The sequence below is a fragment of the Scophthalmus maximus genome, chromosome 7 (genome assembly GCF_022379125.1).
Source record: "Scophthalmus maximus strain ysfricsl-2021 chromosome 7, ASM2237912v1, whole genome shotgun sequence".
In the NCBI taxonomy this organism is placed as follows: domain Eukaryota; kingdom Metazoa; phylum Chordata; class Actinopteri; order Pleuronectiformes; family Scophthalmidae; genus Scophthalmus; species Scophthalmus maximus.
Window position 1 is genome coordinate 3,466,280 of NC_061521.1, and position 20,389 is coordinate 3,486,668.

A 20,389-nucleotide genomic window follows, 5' to 3' on the forward strand; every position below is an offset into this window, starting at 1 on the left:
CATTGGCCGGGTTTTCTCATCCTTCTTGGATTATACACATGTAGAAACGGCCTCAGAATAAACCAACCCTGCTCAGTAAGGCCTCTAGATTTGCAAGTGTAATCATGGCATCAATGTTAAAAATGTATAAATGTGCATCTGGATCCAGATGTTCATCAAAACAAAAGGAAATAAACATAGTGATAGACAATCATAATGAACATGATCCAGATTATTTTGTATGAATTGCAGTTGATCGCGTGCGAAAAAAAGTGGAATTACACTAAAACTTCCATCAAGCGACGTTAAAGAGACTCTTTTAAAAATGGATTCCCAGACTTCTGGATGAGGATCCGCCAAAAACACAGTGACTTGCAACTAAAGTTGAGAAAACTAACCGCTTGCTATGCCCGTTACTGATGTTACTCCTGGCGAGTTTCCCTTTCTCACAACACGCAAACACAACGGTGGCAGATTTACAATTGAAATTCATCCAATTTTTTTTTTTATATCAATGTATAATATATATAATATTCATTAAAAAAAGAGTTTATGTTAAAAGTAGGACCTCATCCTGAAGGCTGACTGATGAGTGTCGCCATAGTGAAAATGATAGAGCCGGTCTCTAGACAGCCCCAAATCTTCTGCCGTTCAACAGCAAGACAGAGCTGCCATCACAACTCGGTTTTTTTTTCCCCCCGCAAAGTCAAGAAAACCCAAATCTTTAAATTCCCGGTATCACAGTCACTATAGCGACAAGCAACACTCTTCAGCGAGGAAGTTACTCCGCTATGATTACGCGAAAAATGTATATGGCAGCACGCAACCACGGTTTGACATCAGGGAAACACATTACGAGAGGTTGAGAAACTCTGCAAAAGCCACGTATAATACTTCTACATGACGACCACAGTATTCTATAATGTACAATATGACAGCATTGGGTTCTTGTCTTGGCATGCATGGATTTGCCCCCCGGGAAGAGGACATGAAAGCTGTTTGCATAGGGACCCGGTAGAGTCGGAAGGTCTTAACATACACTGATGGCTGCGACGAGTGAAGTCCCTGTTCCTCTGAGGCTCTGTCAGCGAAGGGGAGTAACGATCAAAAGCATCTATTTTGCCGGAGACTTGTCGGGAGAGGAAAAAACACAGTGGACAAACAAGCTGTAATGAAGCAGGCTTACACCTCGCTGCCTCGCGCCGCTCATCGCTGCATCCATAGTGTGTCACTCTGCCAGCGCGGCGCCGTGTCAAGCATGCCAGGCCATATGAACGCCCGTGTACTCTTCACACATTAGAACGTGAAAGCTGTTTACTGTACCTTGTAATATTAACAAAGTGGTTTTTGAATCGAATGCTCGTGATGAATCTCCTGTTTTATCCTGATGTTTTTTTTTTTTAAAAACAGCATGCGTTGAGTTTGCACGTGTAGGTCTTTTCTGACAGAGATGCACCGGTGGGGTTTAATAACATAATTGTAATACAGTACGTAATACACTTTGCGTGTTATTTCAGAGTATTTTAGAGAACGTTTTTTGCCTTAAAAATCTCACTGTTCAGTCTTGGAATTGTGCGATGCCTTCAGATTTTTCTTTGTGAAGACTGATTCTTATTCTCTGACTCTCATTTATTTGGGGGGGGGGACTTTCATGCAAAGCCACTCCTCTGTCAGACTCATCTCGGCATCATTGTCTCAGACCCAGTTTGTTGAAGTGATGTGAATAAGAGGGCGGATGATCCAAACAGAGATGAACTAGGCTGCCTCATTCTCAGCCGAGCGACTGAATCATCCGGCTGGAAATAATGTTGTCCGGCCTCAAAACAAACAGAAACCCAAATCCATCGGCTCAATCGTTGTCCTCCCTCATTTTGAATCCCAACAGGGTCGTTCATGTTTTTTTTGCATGATGCTTGTTATTACACTAAATGAGCAATCAGAAATGAAAGTTGTCCATCGATTCATGGCATTTACTTACAATCAGTTCTGGGGATGGTGAATATTGCAAGACTGCACAGTTTTGACTATTCTAATTGGAAATATGGATGCCACAAAGCATTGGTCTGAAATGATTATTTCTGTACGAATTAAAGTGTTTAAATAAATATTCATATTAAACTGTGCCTGTGCTTTATTTTATGCCCAAGAAAGAAAGTGAATTGCAACTCGCTTGGGGTTCCTCCTAGGTCCATGGGGAGTCCACGGATTAAGGGAGAGTAAATAAGATAAGATAAGATAAGATGACCCCTATTGATCCCCCATAGGGGTAATTCAAAATGGACACTAACCTCTTACTGCACATGCCACGAAGCAAACAAAGCCAACAATGTAATAGTCGTATCTCAATGCTTCTCCACCCGGTTTGTGGCCTTGGTTCTTTTGTTACCTGCTTGACCAAAAGACTAATACAAAATATCCCTTAACCAAATGGTGCATTCATTTATGGCATAGTCAAGAGACGATCAGTCACTTTTAACAAATACAGTGAACTTAACCGATGAAAAATGCTGGGGATTGCAGCATTTATCACCATGCTTTTTTTTTTTTTTTTTTACCAGTTTTCCATCATGTGCTGAAGTTAATTTTTTTATCGTTCAAAAGCATTTGACACTGTAGATCATTGCCTGCTCTTACAGAGCCTCCATAATATTGGATTTGATATTAACGCATGTAACTGGTTCAGGAACTACCAATTGGAGAGACAGCAATCTGTTAAACTAGGAAGATACAATTCTTTTATCAATACAAAAAGGCGTTCCACAGGGTTCAATTTTGGGTCCAGTCCTTTTCACTATTTACATCAATGATATTGTTTCATCTTTTGTTAAACGTCATGCCCATCTGTACGCGGATGACACGGTGTTGTATTATGTTGCTGATTCTGTTCATCTGGCAATTGAAACCTTACAGCGTTCCTTTAACATTCTGCAAGAGGCTCTTAATGACCTACTAAACGCTGATAAAAAAAAGTTCATGCTATTTTCAAGAGCCAGAGATATAGATGATGGTAACCTTAATATTTCCACAATGAACGGACTTACTATCAAGAGAGTCTCAGAATATAAATATCTCTGCATCTGGATTGACGAAAAGCTTTCATTCAAATTTCCCATTAATAATCTTTTGTGGCGACTCAGGCAAAAAGTTGGCTATAACTAAATCAAACCATAAGTATTATTAACGAGGCTGGTTACTATGATCAGACAAATCCATTGTGTCTAAATTGCCAATGCTTTGAAATTATATCATTTAGTATATTGTAAAATAATGCAAATAATAAAAATCAGAGTCACTCCGAGAATGTGTACAAAAGTTTATTTTTTAATACAGGAGAGCGAACATGACCTGAGAGGTATTTGCAAGTTTCTTGTACAAAAAAAAGAGATTGAAAGAAGATGTGTTTCTCTTGTTGGGGTGAAATTGTGGAATATATAAAAATGTGTACATCGCTTTTGGTTTCTAAAAAATAGTGTACTGCAAAGCTATTTTGGAGGATTACAAGTGTGAATAAAGTCACAGCTTTAGACAAAGACTGCTTAGACTTTGTTTACACTGTTTATATTCTTTACACCTATTCTACAGTGTGTGAAGATGACTGAAGAAAACATTCATCTCCAGCCGGTGCCAGGTGCACGGCATGAAAAAAGGTTGTCGGCACACCGACCTGTTCAAACCTTTTTTTTTTGTCAGGCTAACATGTAACATTAAACTTTGCTGTTTTAGGGGAACTTGGAAACATGAATTATGTAAACGAGGATTGCTCCAGACTGAGCAACTTCAAGCTATATTGCAATATGTTATAGTCGGGGGGCTCCTGCTCCCTGCGTCCAGCTGTCTTGTGTCGCTAAACTTATGATCAAATGGCAATTTCCATATACCTAAAATGCAGTAATCGAGTTTGGAGGAGGCACGTCCCTTTATGTGTCGACGAGTGATGTTTACAAACTGCACATGCAGTGTTGTGTGGTGCGGTCCGCACCATGTTTTTGTTTTCGATTCACAGAGCCCGGACTCAGCCGAAAACCCCCCGATTTTTTTCTTCTGGCCCCCACACAAAAGCGACAGCCAACGGACGGTGGAAAGTGGAAATATTCGCATATATTTACAGAAAGAGTATTGCATTCGAATCGCGTACTGCCCCTTTAATGTTAATTTCTAACGACAGTGTTACCAGCCGTCTGATCACTTCTTTGCTTTTGGAGCAAACCTTGAAGACAGTTATTGCACCCAGCAAAACATGTTCGTAGTGATCTGAATATGATGGTTGCTATTTCACAGGTTGACTATTTCTGACCTATCTTAAACAGCAGCAGAAGCAGTAGCATTCAGCCGTTACGTTTCCCGTATGTCAGAGCAGATCGGGGTGCGCCTGCTCCGCTCCTACATCAGTGTGAGACGGCCTTTATTGTGGCGTTTTCCACACTAATTTGGAAATATGGCTTTCGGGTCGTCCGACCACAACACACCCTCACAAACCGCTTCCTTCAAAGATTTAGAATCACGAATCTCCATATTTTCATTTACCTTAGCCTTTCGTATATTCCCAGCAATCAATTTCAACAACGGGAGGACTCTGGCCGCTTGCTTGTGCTTCAGTTGAGAAAGCATTTGTGAAAACGTTGGTACCTCCAAACTCTCTGATCAAAATGAGCCTTTGGGAAAATGTCCCGTGGGTCTGAAGGCTTTTGGAAAGGGGGCTACGGCTTTAATATGTTTTCGCACGACAACGGCAGCAGTCAGATTTCAGGGTTTGCTCCCCCTCTCTCGCTGAGCCATCTTGAGTTTTACGGCTGAGCGACTCCTCGGCGCCCCGTCCCTTTTTTGCGTCCTATGACACGGACATTCTTTGTACACGGTCACATTTTAGGGAGTCGCTGCTTTAATTATTTAGCACCGCGAGGTTGGACCAAAAAAAGCTCTCGGAGCACAGAAATAACTGAACGTTAAGGTACCATCTGCTCTGAGGAAACGAGACCTTCACATTCGCCATTGCCTTTTAAAAAAACCAAAACAGGGTTTTGTGCACGAGAGCATCACACAAATCTTTTGCCTTGTGCGCTGTATTTCTTTTTTTTCAGTGATTCACAGAGCGGACCACCCAGTAAGTGTGTGTGTGGTAGTGAGTGTGTGTGTGGGAGTTGCTGCCTGCCTATATAAATACACAGTGTCTCTATGAAATCTGAAGCTTTTCTGCTTTATTATCTGGCACAGTTGTTACACGCTCGAACCCAAATGTCCCGTGACAGCTCCACTGGAAACGTCCAGCGGTTGGAGGCCGCTGGCCGGGATGGATATGAATTGTTTGCCTCCTGCTCTTCGGCATGGCGACCACACAATCGTTGGATGCTGCGGCGAAGTGATCCGACACGCTCAGAGCGTGGGCTGCTTTGCAACAAGTGACAGTGTGCTAATTACAGCCAGTCGACTTTTATCTCTTGCGTCGCTTCAGTCCTGTCCAAGATTTTAATGAGCGCTCATTTCTTTCCGCGCTGCATGTTTGTCTGCATATGACTTTTAACTTCATGCCGAGTTATTATCATTATTATTATTATAGTTGCCTCCCACTTGATGCTATAATCAGAAACTTTAATTGGCACTGGAAGCCCCCCCCACACACACACACACACACACACAAGCACCAAAAGTATGTTAGGAATAGGTTATGTTATGTAGCATGATTAATGTGATGGGACTGATTAATGATAATAATAAAAAATATATCTAAAAATGATGATTCATAATAACTTTTGATTGTGCGGTACCTGTTTACAAACATAAAAATTAGACATAAGCAGTGGTGACTAATTGCTGAGAAATAAACCATCCGCAATTAAAGCAAGTAGTTGAAAAGCCCAATGAGGGCAAATTAAACAATTTTAATCTTGTCATTAAAACAGCTGTAATCAACATTTTCACCCCGACAGTGGATCAAACGGCACAGGGGTTGCCTAGTGACGGACCCACTTTGAGACTTTGTCTACGTCTGCGCTGTATAAATTAAATTAAAAAGGAATATGCACCGCGGGGAATCGCGAGTCCCAGCTTCTCTCACCACAGGGACCACCTGCATCGCCCGTTGGGACTCTGAAAACAATAAAGCAGACTTGAACAAGCTGGGCATGAATCTAATATCACTGGATCCATGGGGGGGGGGGGGGGGGGGACTACTCGCATCTCCTAGCTGCCATCTCTGCCAGTTTTTATTTCCCCCGTTCCCCTTTATAAGCTCATCAACTGATGCCTATTGCACACTTGCAATAGGTGGTGATGAGCAATGGAACGAGGAACGGTGTGTGTCCAATTTTGATGACACACACCGCCTGGCACACAAACACACACCGAACCCCGCGGAAGGCAGCGTCTGTCCACTTGACTCAGAAAGCACAGGGATGGAAATGTCCTGGCAAGCACAGGGCACAGCCTCCGTTAGAATATGAAACATCGCTCCTGCTATTCTTAGCAGCGAAGGGGGGGCGAGCGTTGCTAAATATAACCTGATGGCGTTGTGCCTGCCGTTCTATTTTTAACACAAGCGGAGGCCTTTCTGGGCTGCCGCGGTCTTTTCTTAGACCATTATGTAATAAACGCATCTCGAGATGCATCGACGCGGACCCAGAAGAGAGTCTTTCCGTCATCCAATCAAGAGGGAGAAATCCGTGTCACGATATAGCGGCTAAGGGGTAGGATTCGGAGGCAGGTGGTGGTGTGGGGATTTCTGTGACACCGTGCGGCTGATTCTGCAAAACAGGAGGTCTGATGTTGCCCTGGAATCCTGACAGGGTTAAGCAGCCCAGAGGACTGTTTTGTCAGCTCGCCGTTAGCACGGACGGTTGGCGGCGAGGGGGGGGGGGGGGTAATGAGTTAGTCTTCACTGGGAGACATGTCATCTTGAGTATGCAGAAGTAGTATACGGCTGGATGCGTATTCTTACCAAAGTCGATGTGGATGGAGGATGCAGTCAACAAGGCAGCTCGTTTTTCGTTTTATTGTTTGTTTTTTGACGGAACTTTTGACTGAATCATGTCTCTAATTTGGTACTTTGAAAAACCTTTTGTAAGACACCCTCCCTTTGGCCCCTAAGGTCTACTGATTCTATCTGCAAAGCATTTCAGGATCCTCATATCACAGAACGTTAAGTGTTTTAGTGGAGACCAGGGCTATGACTCCGATAGAAAGGGGGTGAAGAACGGTCACCCTTTTATTTTGTACACGTTACTTTGGGGCTCGAGGAAAAAGATTTGGGTAGCTGGTAGCTGGTAGATTAAAGTAACCCCACTTTTTAACACTTAAAGATCCACAGATTCATATTTTTTTAATGAACAATTACTGTAATCAAATTTGTATACGTGTGATGTGAAAAGATGAAACTCAGTAGTGACAAAGCCACTGATAATCATCAGCTCAGTGTTTTTTTCAGCAAAGCAGGTCTAATAAACTAATTGTACACATCCTTCCCAGCACCAAGCAACAGACGGTCGGCAACAAGTCGTGGGAAATGGCCAAAGCTAAAGCCCAATTGTGTTCTCATGAGTTGGTGGAGAACAAGACGCACTAAAGAGAGATAGACCATTGGATTGGGCTTTGCCAGATGGCCAGAAACACGAAACATTCAAATGAAAGCTAATGGTGTTTTGCGTCTGCCAGAAGTTAGTTAGCCAAAAATGATCTAATGAAATATGATTTTATGCGTGAGGTGTGTGCCTGTCAGCTTGTTGTTGAGTTCCTCTGCCCCAAAGTGTCCAGAAAAGTCAAGAAAGATGAAATTAAACCAGCACTACATATTGTTTTTGATATGTATATATATATATATATATATATATATATATATATATATATCCATCCATCCATCCATCATCTATACCGCTTTATCCTTTAAGGGTCGCTGGGGGGAAGGAGCCAATCACAGCTGACATTGGGCAAGAGGCGGGGCTTCACCCTGGACAGGTCGCCAATTTATCACAGGGCCAACATCCAGAGACAAACAACCATTCTGACCTAACCCCAATCTGCATGTCTTAGGACTGTGGAAGGATGTGGGGTAAAGTTGCAAACTGCAACCCACTGAGCATCCGACAGGGGACCCTTTATGGGGGCGCACCACTAAATACCTTTCTGGCTTCCGGCAGCGCTGAACATTCAACGCGAATGCGACGTATTCTGGACCGTTTTGTACAACAACCGTATTCAACGCGACGTAGCAAACATGGCCACTGACTCCGTGTAGGTCGGGTCCACCTCATGTAACTATATTTAACTCAAAGTTGACGAATGAATATCGGTTCTTTGTTGCAGGTGATTATACATATATGAACACATAGTTGCGGACAGTATATTCAAATTCTGTGAATAGGGGTTCTTCTAAAAATTACACACTGCACCTTTAAGTCCTCTAATCCCAAAGACCAAAAAGTGCTTCAAACACTGTCCAGTATCTTATTTTTTTATGGATTCCTGTCATTGTTTGGTGATCTGTTTCACATATCACTGTCTCAACACGAACGTTAACATATTGACAGTATTTATATAATGTGTCAGTCTCTCTGAGTTAATCAGGACCTCTACCGAGACCCAGTCACTATGAAGTATTCAGTACGAGACACATGGGCAGAAAGTTTAGTGGCGCGTCTCCATGCATTTTTAAATCAGATGTCTGACTCGAGAAAGCGTCACTTGCTCAGTCTCACCTGCTGTTGCACATTATTCCGTAAGGAAGAGTCGGCGCGGCGTCGGGCTACGCCGCTCTCGTCAAAGGAGCACGTTGGACCCGATGTGTGACGGTGTAATGGGATCAGAGGGAATATTTCCCCTCACAAAAGGCAGTCACGGGTGACCCACTTCTCCCCGCCTCAGTCGCCTGACCACCAGACTGGACACACCAGTCACGCGAGCGACTTGTAGGCCTGCTCAGGTGACTTACAGACAAGGCACACTCCGTTATACTGCAAAAATGCAGATAAGAAAACAACGACAACAACAATAACCCGATCTTGTTTCGGCGAACGCTCTGTGATATCTACCCATATGCTATGTGCAAAAAATGAGATGAACAAGTGAGTAATGAATGATTAATGGTCAATTTACTGGTGGGCCTCTGAAATATTGAGAGAGAGAGCTCAGCCATGAAATGCAATGTAAATGGATCTATTTATAGTGTGGCAGAGGAAGTCGTGTGGAACGAGCCCGTCGGAGGTGCCTTGTTCGTATAGCTTTTAGAGGCAAATGACAGGGGAGGAAAGGGGGAGGAAACACACACACACACACACACACACACACACATTTGCATGTAAAGCCACTTTTCATGGGCACATTAAACTTTTAGACCCACGCAGCAGGAATAGCAATAAATAATTTCCACTTCAAGAAAAAAAAATGGAGAGCCCCGGCCCAACTCCCACGTCCCCTGTAGCCGCCCACGCCTATTACAAACCCCTTCTCCCACCCTGTCTCGTGGGATTGTTTTGGGAGTGAAAAGGAAGGGAAGTGACATGTTAAAACCTCTTCTATTAATTCTGGGGGGGGGGTTGGTCGGGCCGTCACGGCAGCTGGCGGGAGCGATATCTGGATGAATAATTTGACACGGACCTCAAAATCGAAAAAAGACAGTAATAAAAAGCTTGCCTGATACAACACGATTAGGATTGTGAAGAGGCTGGGAGAAGATTGCAAGTTTGGGTCCTTACACGGGCGCTTTTCTCTGCAGGCATTTTGAAATGCCACAGCAGGAGAAGCACAGGTGTAAAATAAACACATGAGTTGAATTTAGCTGCCTCTCTTCAAGGGTCCTGGTGTTCTTCGCTGTGCTTCTCCTGCTACGACAATTTCATGACATTATCACTGGAGCTAGGACGGTAGCTTAGAATCTACAGTCAGGATCTAACCTTATGAGTGTAATAATGCTACATGTAATAATGGCATGTATATGGCTGTCGATAGAGATTATCTTCATTATCCATTGTTTCTATAAAAAGTCTGAAAATAGCCAAAAATGACGACCAAAATTTCCAGAGCTCAGGGAGAAATCTTCACACTTTTTGTGTTTTTTTTTATCCATCAGCCATCCAATGACCCAATTACATAAAACAGAGAAGCAAAATATAGAAATTGTCATGACTGACGAGAGCGTGTACCTGGAGATGTTTGGCGATCACAATCATCGGAATATTTGCTGATAAATTTTCCGGTTGATCAATATTCACAGCTCTCCTTATATACTTTATCATTCTCGCCAACTCTTTACATTGACACTGATCAAGACGGATGCCCTCACTGGGTGACCAGCAATGAAAGATTCCCCGTTAATTCCAGCCTCCCTTAATCTGATGTCACTCACCGCAGCCGTCAAAGGGAATTAATTTTTGCTGTATGCTATAGTGCCATCTACTGGTTATTGTGTCCAATTACAACAGTTTTCTTGCAATCTCCTGTTGACACTTACAAGCCACAGGAATCTGTTGACAGACACCTGAACATTACACCCATATGTAACTGTTGAACATCATATGCTAACTCCATGATTAATGTGCTGCTGTAAGAGCCTCCTCCCCTTCTGGCTTTCAACCGGATTTCGGGAACCTGATTTCGCTCCCGGGCCTCGGCTCACCGTCCGCAGACGTGTCCTCCTGCCAGAAGCCCCCTCTAGGGGACTGAACCTGATCGTTGTTCAAATTTGGGGGGCGGTACACCGGGGCGGGGGGGGGGGGGGGGGGGGGGTCACAGATCACTGATCACCTTTGACTACATGTTTGGCCCCTGAAGGGCCCCGGCTCAGACCGTGGTCCAGACTGCTCAGGCATCCTCGACCAGGACATCCTAGACCAGAACTTTCAGAATCCACTAACTGTTGGAACAAACAATAAAAGATACGCATAAATATATTTTGAGTTGATTAGGCGGGGGTTTCACTGTTAGACCAGGACTCAAACTGAACTAAAGCATTTGGAGTCTAGAAAAAACAAGATTTTCAGGCGATAGTAAGTCACTCTTCAAAAGAGAATGTAAATGCTGACAAAAGGTCCTGCTTGTATAAGTTGTGTGAAATGGCATTTCCGCACCAAAAGTTGACACAAGATGAGTCAAGTGCAGCAGGATTCCATTGTTGATTTACAAAATGACACCAAGCGGAAGGTTCATTCGGGAAGACTGAGCGCAGTTTCCCTGCCACCTCTTAAGCCTCACCAGCTCGATCCGCCCTCGTCCAATCGCAACCTCGAACCAGTAAGCCGTGAGCTCGCTGTCTGTCTGCTGTCAATCAGCTGTCTTTTCAGTAAGCGTGCACCTCCACCACCGACGTCCCAGCCCAGAGCCTCATTCCACATCACCACCACCTATGCCACAGGGGGAATTTCCCTTCATGTGGGAAGCACTCCCTTATTCATGGGACCACCTCCCACTGTGAGCTACTTCCTGCTGCGGGCTCTAAACTCCAAAGTATATGCCTCCTATTCACGATAAATTTTTACTTATTAACCTATTTTTCAGGACTCGAATATTTGTGTCTTCTCTTGCGAAACAAATCCTCCAGCGTGGCACCGCATGAGCTGAAAAACATAGCTGAAATTAGGCCGTCTGTGAATGAATCATTACTTTTTGTCCTGTCGCCACGGCTCACGCCATCAAGCCGTCGAGCTCGAGTTCAACCTGGGACACCTTTCGCCCAGCCGGTCAGGATGTAGCAGAGTGTCAATCGTAGATGTAATGGATTTAGGATATGGGCGGCCAGATTATGCAGAATTCTGTTAATTAACACGTCTCTTGTTGTCTATGCCACCTTGAACTCAAACAGTCCCGCGCACACAGTGACTATAGTGTGTGCAATTTGTATCACATTTACAGTATCAAGAGTTCAGTGGAGTCGGTAAACTATCTGGGGAAAGTGCCACTATCTGCAGCTGAGCACTGGGCAGATTAAACAGAGCTCCGTCAGCACGTTTTGTGCCTCAAAATAGCTTTCTTTCCGTGTTGTTATCGGCACGGTGAGGTCACGGTCCCGCACGGGAGCGGCCCAGCTGTCCGCCGGCGATTATTAAGAGAGAAGGGAGGACCGCCGCCCGACACACTCGTCGCCCGGACATACAGGCGGGATGGGAGGCCTCTGGCTGGTGCTGGTGCTTGTGGCTGCGGCTGAAGCCGAGAGGGTTTTCACTGGGTAAGTTTTATCTGTGCACGCTGCAGGAAGAAGCGAGTCACTTGGGTTTTTATTTTAATTTCTTTTTTTTTGCACATTTAAAATACATTCCTTGCTGGCAAAGAAGTCGTCAGCATTTATTTGGGTTAATCTTCCTCTGCATGTTCGTTGACATTTAAGGCTCGGCAGGGGTTTCAATATTTGCACCTGCAGACCGGTGCGAGTTCAATGATTGCCCTTCCGCTTTCTTCTCCGACTCATCTAAATACTCACACGTTATTGAAAAAAGCGTACTCCAATCAACATTTGTGACACCTCGCAACAATCCCATGGAGGCCAGTAAAATACAGAATTTGAAAACTGAAAACCTTCCACGAGGCCAGCCGCACCGGAGAAATGCATACAGAAAATGTTTCGACGCGGCAAAACCTAAGTTTGTTTTCTGGAAGTATGAAAAACATTTTGCCCACCAATGAATCAACTATTATACCAGAAATAAAAACTAATTTTGGCATTAATATACACTCTCAGAATCCACTAACTGTTGGAACAAGCAATCATTGATATGCATAAACATATGTTGAGGATTGATTAGGCGGGGTTTCACCGTTCAGCATGAACCTCAACAACCAGAAGTGGAAAAAATACATCTGTATTCAGTGAGTAGAACATGACTCGGCTTTACGTTTAGAGAACGATTTAATCATGGCGATCGCCTCATTAAAGAGAACAGAGTGGATTAATTGCTTGTTACATTGTTACATCAACGTACTAAACATGGCCCCTCCGTTGCCGAGCTCGCAGTAGATTGTCAGGAAGACGAAGCGTCGGCCGAAAAACGGAGAGCGTGAATAGCAATGCTCAGAGACTGAACTTCATTTTCTTGCAGAGATCAGGTCATAAGGGTCAATGTGCAGTCGGAGGAAGAGATCCAACTCCTGCGGGCCCTGGAGACCCAACAGGAGTGGGAGGTACGCACGAACGCACGCGCACACACACACACACGCGCGCACACACACTCACACAGAAATGATGCAAACGCCTTCGTTCAAGTGTTCTCAGCTGCTTGTCCATGAACGCTCAACGCGGCAGAATGCAAGGACGAGTTCAACACCCAAATAATCCGCTGGAGAGATTGTGTCGGTTGAATGTTAACGAAGTCGCCTTCGTGTCAGAAAGTCAGGAGCTCGCACAGGCCTGGCTGTTGGCTGTTTATCTTCACTTTTATTTTGTGCTGTTTATGAAATGTTTTTCGCTGCACCTCCAGGAGGAAAATTCATGCGGATTAAACAACTAGGTAACCCCTAACTTAGTACTTACTATCCTTTTTCTATGGTACTTTCTTAATATGTATTGTATTACGATATAGTTTCCAAGTACTTACTGGGTAATAACTTATGTACTTATATCTTTCCTTCTGGTATTTTGTTAATACATATATTGTAATACCATCTACTTTCTTTGTATATTTCCACTTACTAAGTAATAACTTAGTACTTACATCTGCTCCCTATGGGTACTTTCTTAGTACGTAGATTGTATTAACGTCTAGTTTCCTCTTCGTTTTCATGTACTTACTAAGTATTAACTCAGTACTTACATCCTTTCTGATGGGGACTTTCTTAGTACGTAGATTGTATTACAATCTAGTTTCTTGGAAGTTTGTAATGTACTCACTAAGTAATAACTTATTACTTACTATCCTTTCCGTATGGGTACGTTCTTAATACATGGATTGTATTACCATCTAGTGTCGCGCACACAGAAAAAATATAGGGTTACAACAATTACAATAAATACATGTCTATGATTTCTACAGCAACGCTATCCTGCTTGAGAAAAAGTGTGTTTTAGTTGACTTGACCTCTGATTAGATTAATCATTTACATGAAGACTCACAGGGCGTTGACTTTTCAAAACTTCTGCGATGTCTCAGATTGGACACGTAGAGACACATGAGAAAAAGATTGTCATGTTGTAATGTTCACGTTCAGGTGGACGCAACTTTATCAGTTCATGCATACTGGATCTATTTGAGAAATACCATTCTGCTCTGTTCACATCATCAATCATCTGTGATTCCTCGCTGTCTGTCCGATCCCAGCTCGACTTCTGGCTCCACCCGGTCTCCACGGAGCTTCCCGTCGACATCCGAGTGCCGCGCTCCAGTTTGGGCTCCGTGAGGGAGTTCCTCCGAGCCCACGACATCGCCTTCACCGTCATGATTGACAACCTTCAGGTTTGTGTTAATTCGCACACCTCCTGTCAAACTGGTTCAGGGGATTTGTCAGTGCTGCCGCGTGGTGTCCCTGTTCCCGCCAATTATAGTCTCCCGGGGTTTCAGTTCATTCCCGAGAATGAAGAGACGTCAGCGCTGAATTTTTTCCATATCTTGCGTGTCACCTTCAGGAGGTTCTTGATGAGGAGAAAGCTGAGATGGAGGGGAACCAGATGATGGAGCGCAGCACCAGGAGCTTCAACTTTGGAGCCTATCATCCTCTTGAGACAGTAAACTATAAACACTGTTATATTATATTATATTATCCCACAATTATCTATAATGCGTTATACTTTGAGGGTCATCAGGCAAGGGGGAGTACACCCTGGATAGGCCATTATATTATATTACATTATATTATATTATATTATATTATGTTATATTATAGTATTTGTCTAGTTTGCTTTATTTAGTGCTTGGAATAATGTTGATGATGTGAGGTTTGCCGGACACAGTGTGGCACATGGATAAAGAAAATAATTTATCATCGAGTAGGTCTGGAGTAAAACTGAACTTTAGGATGACAAATAAAGAAGTAAATCAGGAGGTTTTGACACATTTCGCTTTTTAATAATTATCTTAAATGAAGATTGGAATCAGGAATCTCATTTATTGATTTGTGTTTTTTTACGTACAATCTTCTGTAAGTAACTATCCGTCAACTAGATGTTTATTAGTCAGGTTTAGAGTTTCTGTCTTGAGTATACCGTAAGGCTGTGGTGGGCACACTCTGCTCTCCACTAAAGAGAACGATACACAATCTTAGACAACTAGTAGATTTCGTCTCACAGTTGTCTGTACCCCCCCCCAACAGATCTACAGCTGGATGGACACCCTGGTGGCTCAGCACCCTGACCTGGTCACCAAGCAGGAAATTGGTAGATCCTATGAGAACAGGCCCATGTATGCGCTCAAGGTAGGATAACACCTCGCTGCATTAAACATCACATTTTGCACGTGCTTGTACCTGCACGTCTGCGTGTGACTGCGTTTTTCACACCGTAAGAAATGTGCCAACGCAGCACTGTTGTACAGCTTTGAAGCTATACACTCAACTGATATTGGCAAGTCAACGTTGCCTGCAGCTGAAACGATGAAGGTGTGGATTTTATTATGGCGTCCTGTTTTCTGCATACGTCTTTACAGCTGCAAATACCTTGTAACTAGTATAATAACTAGTAATTATTCCCCTCACTCTTTAACCACTTTCACTCTTCATCCCTAATTTACATAGAGAGATTTAAAAAACTTTTGTCGACATTCTTTGACGACATCATGCTTCATTAAAGCTACACTATATCACACATCTGCTGATGGGAATGAAACATCCAAGATGGCTCTTTTTTTCATATATGTATTCGGGGTTTTAATTCAAATGTACTTGGTGTTCAGTTCAGCACTGGCGGCAACAAGCGTCCTGCCATCTGGATCGACACAGGGATCCACTCCAGAGAGTGGGTGTCGCAGGCCACCGGAGTGTGGACGGCCAACAAGGTACAGGATGAAGTTATGTTGAATTGATTATGTGCTCGAGAGAAAGACTAATTTGGAAGTTTTGATGGAGTAAATAAAGCTGAAACGATTAGTCAACTGACAGAAAATGAACATCTTTTTTGACAGCTGATAAATTGTTTCTGTCGTTTCTCGGCCGAAAGTTTGAAACCTTTTTTTCTGGTTTCAGCTTCTAAAATGTGAGGATTTTATCCGACATTGCACATTGAATATCTTTGTGTTAGTTTTATTGTTGGACAAAACAAGGAATCTTAATATTTCCTTTTCTTACATTTTGCAGACATTCTTTTGATGGATTAAGAAAATAAAAAAAAATGAATTTTGAATTGAAGTGGACAGATATAGAAAAGTAATATTCACAAAAAATAAAAGCATAAAGCAAAAGAAACTGTCCAACACTTGCTTTACAACCCTAGCCCATAATCTCACCCCTTCATTCATCTATAATGAATAATTTATCAGCTTACTTATTGATTGAAATCTATACTTTAGTTAATACAACTTTTATCTCTTAAATTCATTACTACCCATATAGTTATCCTTATCAAAATAATTTTTTGAAACCCTAATATTCATTGTACTTTATAAATGTATGTAAATGCACAAGAAATCAACGCATGCTTCTTTTTCCCCCCCAGAAAGGCACATACTGTAATAATGCAATTGTAATTCTTGTTTCTGTCCTTCTCAGTAGCTTCCCGAAGATGATTTTAGAGTTTCCTCCTCTGCGACATATACTGTTGCAGGTGTTGTCGCTCTGAGATATGAAAGATGTCTTTCGGTTTTTGAGAATGTCGTTGTGTCTACAACTCGCATAGATTGCCAGTGATTACGGCACAGACGCCTCTCTGACCTCCCTTCTGAACACCATGGATATCTACATGCTGATCCTGACCAACCCTGACGGCTACGCTTACACCCACACCAACGTAAGTCGCCGCCACTCAACGGGAAAGTGTGAGACTAAGCTGCATGATCGTTGGACTGACTTCATGTTTGACTGTGGAAATGTTATTTTGGTGTTAAGTTTGAATTAAGAGTTAGAGTGATCTGCTGGTGAAACTAATTATTCTAACCGTGCAGTTTTTGCCATTTTCACAATGGTTTCAAATCACACAGGACTAGAAGGGCCATATAAAAATGCATGTACAGAGTAAATAATAGAAGGAAGAGGAGAATGATGACAGAAATGAACCGAAGCTGTCTGATGTACAGGACCGCATGTGGCGTAAGACTCGCTCCAGGACCTCGGGCTCTGTGTGCCGTGGAGTCGATCCCAACAGGAACTGGGATGCTGGCTTTGGCGGTTAGTGCACAACATCCGCGGTCACACATCGTTCGGGCCGTTATAACATTTCTCTCGTTCAGTGTTCAGACGCATATTCAACCCATTAAACCGTTTCATGGTTAGGACTCGTGTTGGCCAAACGGTTGAATTGTTCAATCTCAACTAATAACCTGTGTAAAATGCTACAAAAACTCTGTAAACTCTCTGTCTGCGATCTGTCCGAACATTAGAATGCAAATGTGTTATACAATGAAGCAGACAGAGGGGATGGATTTGGAGTCTGTAAAAATATTTCGTTTGCAGATACATTTATATAAACACATAAACGCCTCGTCTTTCGGTGAAAGACCTTCAATCTTCAAACTTCAGCAGCTTGTGTGTGTATATGGGTTTTGAATGAATCTTTCTGTACAAGAAAATTCATTGAAAATAGATATGATGATGTATATCTATGAAAACCATTTACTGATGTAAATAGGTATGCTTTGGACACATGTGCGCACACACAGTGACCACTTTGTCAGGAGCTTGTACACTCTGTACCTAACTAAGTACCAATAAAAAAAACTAATTTGACCTTTACAAAGATAATTCAGTTCTGTTGTTATTGACAGGGGAAATGTGTAAAGGTGCTTCCCATTCACACAAATGAGGGGGGCAGAATATTAGAAATATCACTGCCACCACTAACTATCACTATGACCAATGCAAATACACGTAATTGAATTGATACTGCTGAATATTATACGCATCATAAATGTAGACTTTATGGCAGAAAGGCTGCTTTGTATTGGATTGGATGTTACATGTGAACCTAATAAAGTGGCCACTGCGTGTGAAGTGTGTCTATATATAACACCGTGTATGTCATGGACTGTGAAACTCTTTAATTGCACACGAAATGCAGATTACATCCATTTCTTTGTAGTGATGATCGGTTTCCATTTCAATTCTCTCCCCCAGGTCCCGGTGCCAGTAAGAACCCCTGCTCGGATTCCTACCACGGCCCCTCGGCCCACTCCGAGATCGAGGTGAAGAATGTGGTGAACCTGATCAAGAGCCACGGCAACTTCAAGTCCTTCATCTCTGTCCACGCCTACTCCCAGCTGCTCATGTACCCCTACGGTTACTCCTGCAGAAGCGTGCCCCATCAGCCTGAACTGGTAAGAAAGGAGAGGAGAGGGAATTCAAAAAAAGCCACATGGCAGATTGGGAGAGTCAAATCAAAGAGGCTGCTAAATTGGATGTAGGATATAAAAAAAATGTCTGTATTCTCTTGCCCTCAGCTACAAAACTGGGGATTAAGCTTTATTCTCTAATTAAAATTTTATAGCTAGAAATTCAAATAATTTGCTCTGGGGTTGATGAATTATTATAGGAAAAACTATCTCCTTTAAGCCAGATTAATTTGTTGTCTGGACACACAAATTGATGTCTGGACACACAAATCCGATCAAAGTTTTTCTTAGACTAATTTGTGGTTTTGGCCTATATGAATACAAATAATTTGACAGATGAAGTATAGATTCGAAAAGTTGCGGAGGTTGCCTCGTTAATCTCCCTTCTCCAGATTTTCTCCATTTGAATAGGTTCTTTTTTTTCATAGAAAACATAAAAAGTACAACTTTACAGTATATTTTACAATATTCTATTTCTGTCTCACTATTATCTGTGATCTTTTCCTAGCTTATTAGAATTATAGTATTATGAGCTTGTTTGTTTTTTTTGCTGCTCCCTGTAGGACTCTGTTGGCAAAGCAGCAGTGCAGAAACTCACTTCTCTCTACGGCACCAGGTACAAAGTTGGAAGCATCTGCAACATCATCTGTAAGTAACTTTGTCATCTTTGCTATACCATAAGATCTCAAATTGTCAAGTTACACACATGACTTTTTATTCAACTACAATCATCGGTAGTGGACCTAAAAGTAGTTATTAGTTATGTCGCAGGTATTAATTTTATATACAAATGAACAACCTATAAAATACGATGAATTTCTATACAGAATAGGAACTACTCAGCAGTATACAAAAAATGCAATTCCACGTCGCACATCAATATTAACAAGCCAATGATATCATTACTTTGCTTGTGACAATTTATACACTTTGGTATTCATACTTACACCTATGTAAAGATTTGACTATTCCACCAATGTAAATAATATGTTAGATAGATTGACATTACCAGCTAATTGCATACAACTTTCGTTATACGTTCTGTTCTTTTATTATAAATTATAAATTATAAATTTTACATGCAAACGACATCGTGTAAAATATAATGCATTCCTATACAGTATTTTTTTAATACAAATTTCTCTATATTGCAATAATATACTTTGATACTAACCCTTCCTACATACATTTTTCTAATAATACTTTTGTATTTTTACTGATAGGGAGTTCAGGACCTTAACTTGTATTTGAGTATTCTTTATACTTTGGTGTCTCTACTTTTAAATCTAAAAGTAAATAATAATAAACGTACAGTACTAACTGCAGCAATAAGACTTTTCAAATCTAAGAATCACTAAACATAGACACAAAAGTGAAAATATGAAGTGGAACCTGAAACAAAACAAAACAAAAGATCCTTATTCAAACAAAAGAAAAAAATAATTGCAGTCCATCTAGAATAACTGTAATATGGCGGCCAATATAAGTATTGATACTGATATTAGCACTGTTGCCACTAACAACACTATTATGTCTCTCCCGTCTCTTCCTCTGCTCTCAGATCAAGCCAGTGGTGGCAGCATTGACTGGTCCTACAATCTGGGCATCAAATACTCCTTTGCCTTCGAGCTCAGGGACACTGGTCGCTATGGTTTCATCCTGCCGGCCAATCAGATCATCCCCACTGCCTCCGAGACCTGGCTGGCCCTGAAACACATCATGGAGCACGTCCGTGACCACCCTTATTGATGACTACTGTATAACCACGGATGGAGAATCCACCATTATTCGTTATTCTACACTGATTAATGATATCTGATTTCAAGACTGACTGAATAAAATGACATATACAGTCTCTGCCTCTGTGTTTTACACATAAGGTCAACCTGCATGGAAAACAGGCACGGGCATGTCTCACTTTTAATTTACTTACTTGAGATCTGACTTGAAAAATGTAGAGAAGCACATGGTACTTGATTTGTGTGTTATTATTTGGCACCTGATAGAGTTTTTGATTTCTACTTTAATCT

At 42.1% G+C, this 20,389-nt stretch overlaps 1 protein-coding gene across 1 annotated transcript; it reads left to right on the top strand.

Annotated features, from left to right (window-relative positions):
• Positions 1-11,968: 11,968 nt before the first annotated feature.
• LOC118315605 (carboxypeptidase A1) lies at positions 11,969-20,214 on the top strand. Its single transcript, XM_035643027.2, has 11 exons — positions 11,969-12,124; positions 12,993-13,074; positions 14,208-14,342; positions 14,513-14,611; positions 15,196-15,297; positions 15,774-15,875; positions 16,712-16,822; positions 17,109-17,199; positions 18,145-18,344; positions 18,923-19,007; positions 19,921-20,214. The coding sequence occupies exons 1-11, from the start codon at positions 12,060-12,062 to the stop codon at positions 20,106-20,108; spliced, it is 1,260 nt and encodes a 419-aa protein (XP_035498920.1). The 5' UTR covers positions 11,969-12,059; the 3' UTR covers positions 20,109-20,214.
• The last annotated feature ends 175 nt before the right edge of the window (positions 20,215-20,389 follow it).